Here is a 9,942-nt window from a genome sequence, read left to right on the forward strand (position 1 = left end):
ATGAATTTACAGCTTGCAAAGTAAATGAATTCTCTATGTCTCTCGTACACACACGCTAACTCATTCCCCACACATGCATACGTACAGGTCTCTGGTGGAAAGACAGGGAATGTGCAGTCTGCGATGCATATGAACTTTCTGTTTAGAGGAGAAAAGATTTTTCCAATAGGCACAAAATCCCACCCCCTCAGCACCCCTCCTTCCCCTGTGTCTGACACTGACTTCAAGGGAGGAGTTGAGCCAATTATCTGTGAGTCCTACAGAAGAAAAATCTGCAATTTGCCAGTAGTTGTGAGAGTGAGAAGGAGAAAGGCAGCGAGGGAAGAAGAAAGACTTAATTGGTAAATATAAAGAAAAACCCCTTCTGTCCTAGAAAGAGAATATTTTAAAGCAAATCTCAGACCAGCAGAAAAGAAGCTTGTGCAGAGGGATGTACCAGGCAAGACCTGGGGAAGCATAGACAACTTCTGTGCCTGCACTGATCTTTCCCCACAGGGTCTGAGGCAGCATAGAGGCAGGGTGGGCCGGCCAGATGCACCCACTACCCTGCACAACTAGGTCTTGCTCCTGAAATTCTTTCCCCCTCAGCAGAGCCTACGCAACTTGTAAGAAAAGACAGTGAGGGTGGGAGAGACTCTGCTTTTCCTTTTCTCGAACTGAGGCTGTGAAGGAAAAAGCTCATCTCATCAAAGGGAAAAGCTGTCACTGGTTCTGAGACTCTTCTTTAGCCCGTGTCGATTGCCTGATCCAGTAATTACCATTCATGGGATAACACCCTCTGGAGCCCTGCAGTCCTTCCCAATCCTGCTAAGTTCTTGGAAAACACTGGAGAAGAACTGAGCCCAGAATAATCAACGTGGGATCCACAGAACAACAGCCTTTTACAGCAGCAGCCACCCCTGATTAAAATTATCAGCTTCATCAGACTGCACCAAGATCCAGGACTGCTCCTCCAAGGAAAGAGAGGTAAGAAATCAGCATGGAGTTTGGGATGAAAGTAGGAAACAAACATCCCACGGGAGTGATTTTGGTGTGCATGGAAATTACAGGGACACTAATAGTGATTAACAAGTGACAGGTCTGTTATGCATGATAGCATTTGTGTCTGCCTATGTCCTTTTTAGCTGGGTGCAGTGATTTACTCTGGGGTGGCAAACAGAGACAGAAGCAGTAGCTGGAGATGGAGGAGTGCAAGAGAGGTAGTTCAGAAGTCTGTTCATGGATGGGGAGTGGTAGGGAGCATACGCCCTGATGGGAGGATGGAAAACTAAGGTGCAATAGCTCTTGGTAGGTTGAATGAAGAATATCTTCCTTAGATCTCTCTCTCTGGGTGCTCAGGATCAGATTTGTCAGTACCTCACTGGAATTCAGTCGAGCGCTCCCCAGAGCATACAAAAGCAGGTTTGTTGTCATTCACCCGATGCCTGCCTATGAAAAGAGCAGTGGTGGTTACCGGGTAGAAGATGACACAGGGAGTCAAGATAAATGGGATTTAATGATGAATTTGTTCTGCTGTTTCAGCTCTCTCTGGGCATATGAGCCTTTCCCTTTATTAAGAGGAGATAACATTAATTGTTTATATTTCTATGGCATTTTGAAATCTCTGCGCTGTACCAATATAAAATACTAATGTAAAATTTCTAGCATCAAGCCAGTATATAAAGCAGAAGGAATCACTGGGAATTAATCTATGCTTAAGAATTTAATAAACTGGAAGGAAAAGATGTAGATTAAAGCCAGCTGGAGCTTGTTTGTCTCCTCATTCTCTTCTGATTGATTTTGCTTTACTTAGTACATGAACATGTGGTCGCTCCCTCTGTTTCTTTTATTCTGCCTTTAATCTTTTTCAATGTATGAGTGAGTGCCTGTGCTCCCCCCTGCCACCTCTGGGTGTGAAGGCTGAAGTTTCATTCCTTTTCTGAAAAGGAAAGAAGGCAGACTGTGTTGAACTGGAGAAAAACTGGAGTGAGGGGATAAGAAGAGAAGGCATAAAACTTAGATATAACATCCCAGTTCAACAGCACGCTCTGGAGTCATATTTGCAGGAGAGGTGATGAGTAGCAACTCCATGAGTCAAAGTGCTGGAAAGCATTTTTCGACTTCAAGTGAAATTAAAAACAGTTAAGAAAGCACAGGAGTTCTCTTGACTGAATGCCTTGACAGGTGGAACAAGGACAGCGTAAAGTGATCAGGTCCCTCAGCAAGCATGTTCTGTACAGGACATATAAGGCATTTGCTTAAAATGCATAATTGTGCTCAATCCCTGATGCTTTTGCACCGCGTTGTATGAAACTGATCTCCAGCAGGTGTAAACCAGCACAGTCCACTCACCCTCATGCAGCTACACTGGTCCATCTCAGTCTGAAGAGCTGACTCACTTCTAGATACTGATGCTGGGCTGTAAAGAAGTTTGTAGTTTTCCTCATTAATCTATCTCCCTGTTTTTCTCTGCCAAATAAGCCCGAGAGGGAGAAAGGAAGCATTAAGTCTGTTCACAAATGGAAGACAGTATTGAACTGGCTACGTAGGAAAAGGCAGAGACAGCGTACATGGCAGTGTTGTTTCAGAGACTGAATATGGTGTTTCTGCACTATTGGAGACAGGTCCTGTGGTGACTAGAACACAGAGTCCAGTTCAAATACCAGATAGGTCCTGCTGTAGCTAGAACACAGAGTCCAGTTCAAATACTGATGTGCTCCTTGCTGTCATTCCCACCACAGCAATCCCAACAGTACCATAACTCTGCATCTTTCAAAGTTGTGTGCTGACATTACTGTCTGCCTCTAATATCATGCTGTCCTGCCTGCTGACTGTAATTCAGAGTGTAAGCTACTCTGAGGAGAGCATTACATTTTCTTTTGTCCTTTAGGTAAGGCTGAGTATGCTGTTGTCATGCAGCAAATTATATTAATAATGATAAATAGTTATGTTTTGCAATTTCCTTGGGCAATAGCACAGCACTTGGAATGATGCTGGATCAGAATTCCAGAGAATTCTTTATTTAGCAGTGACTGTATCTTCACTGCTGCTTTGGTGCTTAGCACATGTTAAACAAAGTAAAATATTTTAAGCTCTTGACTGAGATAATTGTCAGCCACATAAAAGCCTGGGAGATAAAATTCACTCAGCATAAAGATAGGAATCCAGATCTGGACCCAGAAATGATATTCAGTGTACATAAAGTACTTGCATTGTAATATTAAATAAACAATACCTAAGTTAAATAAACGGCATAGTAGGAACTTGATTATTCTTTAATAAGATCCTAGTAACCAAAATAAACTCTTTCCAAAATGTGCCTTCTTTGCTCTAACAGTCAGCTTTCCCCACACAGGGTTATATTTTTCCTTTCTGCACACAATTCATTTGAACTGGTACACGAAAAATGTCTGAGCATCACTTTTTCTTTCCTATCAAAGTTTTCTGCATCTGAGTGCTATGTCAAAATGCAATCTCCAAGGTCTCTGACATTTTAGATGTCAGGGGTTGGAAATCATGTCTAATAGCTATTTAAGATGGCTGTCCTTCATCTTTTCCTCTGCTTGTACTTAGCACCTGCAAAGACCATGACACCCACAAGAGCTGTGTATTTATAAAGACTGAAGCTCCTACGAAATCTACATTTCTGCAGTTCTACCCATGGCCAGCCATCCTGCTGCAATGCTGATAGTTTGCTGATAGGGAATTCCCACACTACCAGTCCAAAGAGCAAGATTAAAATCTTGTTTCTAAAAGGTCACTGAAGGTACAGATGTTTGAATTTATCACCAGCCAGCGCTATTTTGTGGCTCACACTCCCTGCACCAGCAATGAAGGTTGCATGGGACCAGCTATTTAAAGTTACTGAGATGTCTAGCTGCCACTGATGTTCAGCATGATTTTTGTTTGTGTCTGACTCTTAGTTGATCTCAGAAAACAAGTATCATGCACAACTCCTATTTAGGCAACGAAATGAAGCGATCTAGGTTCTAGTGGCAGCTGCAGTGGATGTAATATATTGGGGAATCTGACCTCTGTGTTTACGTATCTAAATGAGAACCAAGCTCTACTGAAAAATCTGGTAATGTGTAAGTGATGCAGAATGTGGGAAGGAAGTTGGTGTCTAAGTTGAAGCACAGCTGATGAATTTAGCCCTTAATGTTTAGATGAAACAGCAAATTGCAATTCAAAAGCGTGTTATTTTTCAGTGTAAATGCCTTCATTTTTATATTACTTTAAAAGAAAAGAAAAAAAATACCACCACCAACAACAAAATCAAACAAACAAAAAACCCAAAACCAAATATTCTCTGGAAATGAGACTGAAAAAGTTTAAGCATTTCCCGTTAAAAGATTTCTGTATGGACCATTCATCTACTAACCAGGACTGTGCTCCAGAGCACTCTTTGACAAGCCTGTGGTAAGGAGCTCCCTGTTTTATCTTCCATTTTGTTTCTGATCTTTCCTCCAACTCTGCTCTTTCCTCTTTCAGGATCAAGCAATGATGAAGACCATGTCTGGTGGAAACTGCAACCTGAATGTGCCAGCCAAGAACTCATACCGGATGGTAGTGCTGGGAGCCTCCAGGGTGGGGAAAAGCTCCATCGTCTCACGCTTTCTCAATGGCCGGTTTGAGGATCAGTACACTCCTACCATCGAGGATTTTCATCGTAAGGTCTACAACATCCGGGGAGACATGTATCAGCTGGACATCCTGGACACCTCTGGGAATCACCCTTTCCCTGCTATGAGGAGGCTTTCTATCCTGACAGGTGAGAAAGTCGTGGGGAAGTGAGTAGATGGGTAACAGTGGGTGAAAGATCTTAAGGATAGATTATTTTCAAGATTAGCTTGAAAAGCGTAGCATGGAGATGACTTTTTCTTGGGAGGAAGCTAAAGGGACTGCTTGATGTTGTTGCAAGATACACTTCCAGAGAGAGAGATTTCCCGTCTGGGGTGCTCCGGCACTATAGGGAATGCATTAGCCACAGAAGGGAAGTCCACTAGGTGAAGATCTGAAATTGAAATTTCCTTCTAGTTTATTTCCCTTCTACCTTCCCCTCTTGCTCTGCATTTTTATTGCAGTCACAAATAAATGCCTGAATAAAATCTTGAGGGCACAAAGAGCAGAAGAGGGCAAAATAAACATGTCATTATAAAACACATGTAGTGAAAAACAAATGTAAAATGCACAAGAAGGGAATTCTAACCAAGAAAATCCCAAAGAATTTTTTATTCCTAAAATTTCCAGCCCAATTTCTTTGATTTGATATTCCAGTAAAAAGATACCTCTTTAGTCTGTGCTTAATCAAATGCGTTAAAAGGAGGGGAGGGGAAAGGAAAATGGGGGGCTCAGTTTGAACATTCTCACTGTCAAACTGTTCCTGTTGTGAGCTAAAATGAATTTTTTAATTGTAAAAGTAACAGTAGAGATATCTTCAGCCACACCTCACAGCAAACCTGCTTTCTGGATTCGCTGTCTACCCTTCTAGCTGGCCAGTGAAACATAAATTTCACATCTGGCCAGGATAGCATGTGCATTCAGCGAGGTCCTAGGACCAGTTTCTGGGATGCAAATGTGAGCTTTTGTCCCTGAAAGCTCTCTTAGCATGTTCCACATGAATGTCATTCAACAGGCAATGGTTTGCCTTATTTTCTACTTGCATAAGGAATTGTAAGTCAGGAAATGTCATAAGGAAATGCCAGGGGATCTGTGTCATTTATGTATTTCTTTTTTTCCATGGCCTGTTTCTTTTGAGCAAATGCAATGGCAGCAGAGTACTGCACACTGAGAAACTTCTTATTACTGACTTTGGCATTCAGGACTGACCAGCTGTAAATCTTTAGTTCAGGTGTTGTTCCATGCATTGTGTAATCAAAAGACCAAGGCTGAGTGGCGACTAGCTCTCCACTCCTACTGGTGTCAGAACAGGCTGTGTTTTACACAGAGATACAAACAAAATTAAGAGAAAGGAAGAGCAATGCAACAGAGCTGAGATAGAGCCACGTTTACAAAAGAGAGCAAAACACACAATAACTTACAAGCTCAGTGCAAACTAGGAACATGCTCAGATATCACTGAAGTAACATCATAGCCGAAAGTCTTTTCCGTAGCACTACAGAAAGGTGTGGGGAGTTGAATTAGAAGAACTAAAGTACAGCTGAGTGAATAGATGCCAAAGGACCAACCAAAAGACATGGGGAAGAGATGGCAAATAAACCTATGTCTTTTTCAAAATTTGTTCCTCTGACACTGGCTGCAACGAACAAACCTTTACAGTATCTTTTTTTAAATTGCAGGGGATGTTTTCATCCTGGTATTTAGCCTGGACAACAGAGAATCCTTTGATGAGGTCAAGCGGCTCCAGAAACAGATCCTTGAGGTCAAATCCTGCCTGAAGAACAAGACCAAGGAATCAGCTGACCTCCCTATGGTCATCTGTGGAAACAAAAATGACCACAGTGAAGTCTTCCGCAAGGTACGCACTGATGAAGGTGAGAATCTTGTCTCCAGTGACGAAAACTGTGCTTACTTTGAAGTGTCAGCCAAGAAGAATACCAATGTGGATGAGATGTTCTATGTTCTCTTCAGCATGGCCAAGCTACCTCATGAGATGAGCCCTTCTCTCCACAGGAAGATCTCCATCCAGTATGGTGACACTTTCCAACAGAAATCCTTCCGGATGCGCCGATTCAAGGACATGGGTGCCTATGGCATGATCTCTCCCTTTGCTCGCCGGCCAAGCGTCAACAGTGACCTGAAGTATATCAAATCGAAAGTTCTCCGGGAAGGTCAGTCCAGAGAGAGGGAGAAATGCACAATCCAGTGAAGGAGGCTTGCACTTCTGCCTGAAGTCAACATCCACATGCAGTGCCTTAAAGAAAAAATGGTCCACGGGAACAGAGAACGAGTTCATGGGGTTTATTGAGAAAACCCAACGTGGAGAAAGGATAACTCTTCCTGTGGATTCTGCTGAGTCACAAATGTAAATAACATCATCCTTGAAAATGACAGAGGAAAAAGTATACACCTGAGACACGAGTGCATCTTTTTGTCTTTGTAATGTAGTTCCTCTTCATTCCCCTTTTTGTTTAAAGAACACAGGCCTGAGAAGTAAAGACTTTTCAACCTTATCCTTACAAAGAAAATAGGTCAAAAATGCACAGGAGGCATTAACACTTACCCAGCATGCAGCTCTTGCTAAGAGAGAGGAAGTTATGTGTGTGTGTGTGTGAAACTCTATGTGCCTGTGTGTATGTATGCATGCATGTGTGGAGCTCTCCTCTTAAAAAGTGGGACTTGCATTTCAAAGGGCAGCAGTCCTAACTGAGGATTCACAGATTGGGAGTGGACTCTACATGTGGATGCATGACTTCCACTCACTTCTGAGGGCACCTGCATTAAGAAGAACTTGATTTTATGTTTGTGGGAACAGTTACCATTTGACATCGACATGAATGTTGGTTTATGTTATAGATTTTATTTGGGATTTGGGGTTTTTTTATTGTCTGGGGGTGGATTTTTAGCAAAATCAGATGGTGTGTTTGACATTAAATAGTGTCTGCTTTCTACCACTGAAAGGTGGTTTTCATCTGTAAAATTTTCTAGTATGTACATTGATTGAAAGTGAAATAGTTCTGCAAAAACCAATGCATTTGACTGCTTTTCAAGCCTGGTGTGATATTGTTTCTCAAAGCAGCCACACCAACTCTGAGTACCATAGTACAAATGCCACCCTCTGCCTTGATGGTCACCAGAGTAATGATTTCTTCCTCTGCCTGTATCAGCTGAGAGTGACCAGATTAATATGTAGACTTAGGCCACTTAAGAGGCAGGATTGGGTTGTTCTTCAAAATTAGGAACTGAATGATTATAGGGCCAGCTCCATTGTATTTCTTCTGTTAACATACCTCTAGTCATTTTGTTCATGTATTCCCCCACTGTCTGATAAAGGTTGCCTGGATGTAAACCTTTGCACTGCAGAAGTTCTTCAGAACAGAAGCTTTGTGCTGGCTGTCCAAACAGGGTTGAACAGACTGGTCAGATAAATCTGGGGCTGTCCATTCACTTCTTTCCTTTCTCAGCTCAGTACAGGCTTCCTTGTCTTCATCTCTCTCCCTGTTCTGCTTTTGGCTCTGTTGTTTGATGAGTTCCTGTATGCCCTCAAAGCCCAATATATTCTCTCAGATATGAGCTTACCACTCTTGCTGACTGAAATGAGATGTGTGCACACATATCTGTGAGCAAAGCATGGCCCCAAGACTGTACACAACAGTAGAATATGTATGTTATATATACCTCAGATATATTCTCCCTTTCTCACCCTCAGTTTCTGTTCTTGGCTGTGGCCGCCTTGCTGTGTCTTGGGCAGAGCTGTGAGCTAGTTCATGCTATAATTTGACAGGAAACCAAGAATGATGATTGTCTGTAAAAATTAGCCTCTGGGACACAAAATCCCATATTCATTTATCAGCTCCACCCTTCATTGGTACTGTATATTGACTGGTAAAATACACTGTTCTTTTATTCCTGTTGCCAAGGCAGCATCTTTCTGATCATGTCTCCCTCCCTCTCTAGAAATATGTAAATGGTTTATGATTAAACCTGGTTTATTTATTACCTGTGTCCTGGTCTTTTATACTTCCTCCAAGGATAAGGAGGAAGGTCCAGTTTTTATGTTGTGCCGGTGCATCAAGGCAAGTGAGTTCTGGGTTGCGAGTCCTGGTGAGATCTCCAGTAAGTTCTGGAAGAACCTTCTAAGTCCTCCAGACACCAGGGGCTACACACTTGTCAGTTTGGAATAGAATTATATCCACATCTATCTATCTGTCTATCTATCTGAACATTAACTTATATATACAGATATCTGCAGAGGCTGACAGTTACTCTTCCCCATGCTGCCTCCAACACAAGAAAACAACAACTCTGTTCTTCATGCACAGAGCTGATATGCTTATCTCTGGTGTGACTTAATGTGGTCTCTGCAGACACATCACTGGTTATTTTCTTAGCAGTCTCTCCCTCTCAGCATTTGCACATCCCAGCTGTTTGAGCCTTGGTCCCCCAGAGCACATGCCCACGTCTCTACAAACTCTCCACCCAAGTGCATGACGCTGGGATTCGTGTGCCACAAGGACATGGAGGGGTTTTGAAGATGGAGTAAGAAGGGCACAAGTGTGAACATTGGTTGGGTTAAGAGGCTTTGGGAAGCTAAATGAGAACTCCTTGCACTATAGACCAGGTGCTTCCTTACTGAGCCTATATCTGCTCTCCCTGGCCTGCTGGATAAAGCTGAATTTCAAAAGAGTCTTCATAATCAAGTCTCTGCCTTTGTCTAAAAACACTGACCTTACAATTATTTTTGCCTACTCTCCTTCCATCTCCCTGAAGATACCAGCTTTCCTCACCCTTCTATGTCCTCCCATTCCTGCCTTTTCCGCCATGGATACAAAGACACCTAGTGTGGAAAAACAATGTTGCAGAGACAACAAAGGCACAAGAATAGGGGAGGCTGAAGACCAAGGTGCTCACAGAGATAGGCTGGATCCCATGGGGAGGCCAGTGAGCCCCAGCTTCACAGTCCAGCTTGGCTGGCCAAGGCTCAGGGTGAGAAGCATCTGAGAAACTGGCTGGGAATGAGGGTGAAACAGTATTACAGTCACCCACAAAAACAAATGGCAATAAGCAGATAATCTCATTAAAGTAATCCTAGTCTTCTCATTGCATTTTGTTACTGATGGTAATTGCTTTTGAAGTTAGATTATTGTGCTCCTGAGGATATTTTTTTTTCTTTTATTATATCATTACAGTCATTCTATTAATATCTATATATTATTTGAGCTCTAGAAGTTCTTACAGCCCCTAAACCAGACAGTATGTGTATCAGTTGTTTATTCACAGTTAGCAGCCATTATGTTCTGTGAAAAAGGCTGGGACTGGAAAACAGAGAGCAAGGCTACCTTC

At 42.4% G+C, this 9,942-nt stretch overlaps 1 protein-coding gene across 1 annotated transcript; it reads left to right on the forward strand.

The window, feature by feature from the left end:
- The first annotated feature begins 207 nt into the window (after positions 1-207).
- RASD2 (RASD family member 2) lies at positions 208-8,595 on the forward strand. Its single transcript, XM_064654938.1, has 3 exons — positions 208-966; positions 4,471-4,750; positions 6,279-8,595. The coding sequence occupies exons 2-3, from the start codon at positions 4,480-4,482 to the stop codon at positions 6,806-6,808; spliced, it is 801 nt and encodes a 266-aa protein (XP_064511008.1). The 5' UTR covers positions 208-966; positions 4,471-4,479; the 3' UTR covers positions 6,809-8,595.
- The last annotated feature ends 1,347 nt before the right edge of the window (positions 8,596-9,942 follow it).

The sequence above is a fragment of the Pseudopipra pipra genome, chromosome 5, assembly GCF_036250125.1.
Source record: "Pseudopipra pipra isolate bDixPip1 chromosome 5, bDixPip1.hap1, whole genome shotgun sequence".
In the NCBI taxonomy this organism is placed as follows: Eukaryota; Metazoa; Chordata; class Aves; order Passeriformes; family Pipridae; genus Pseudopipra; species Pseudopipra pipra.

Bases quoted from the DNA above. Each gene is read 5' to 3' on its own strand.
- RASD2 (XM_064654938.1), top strand. From the start codon at position 4,480: ATGATGAAGACCATGTCTGGTGGAAACTGCAACCTGAATGTGCCAGCC. The intron at 4,751-6,278 runs GTGAGAAAGTCG...TTTAAATTGCAG, and splicing joins GAGGCTTTCTATCCTGACAG to GGGATGTTTTCATCCTGGTA.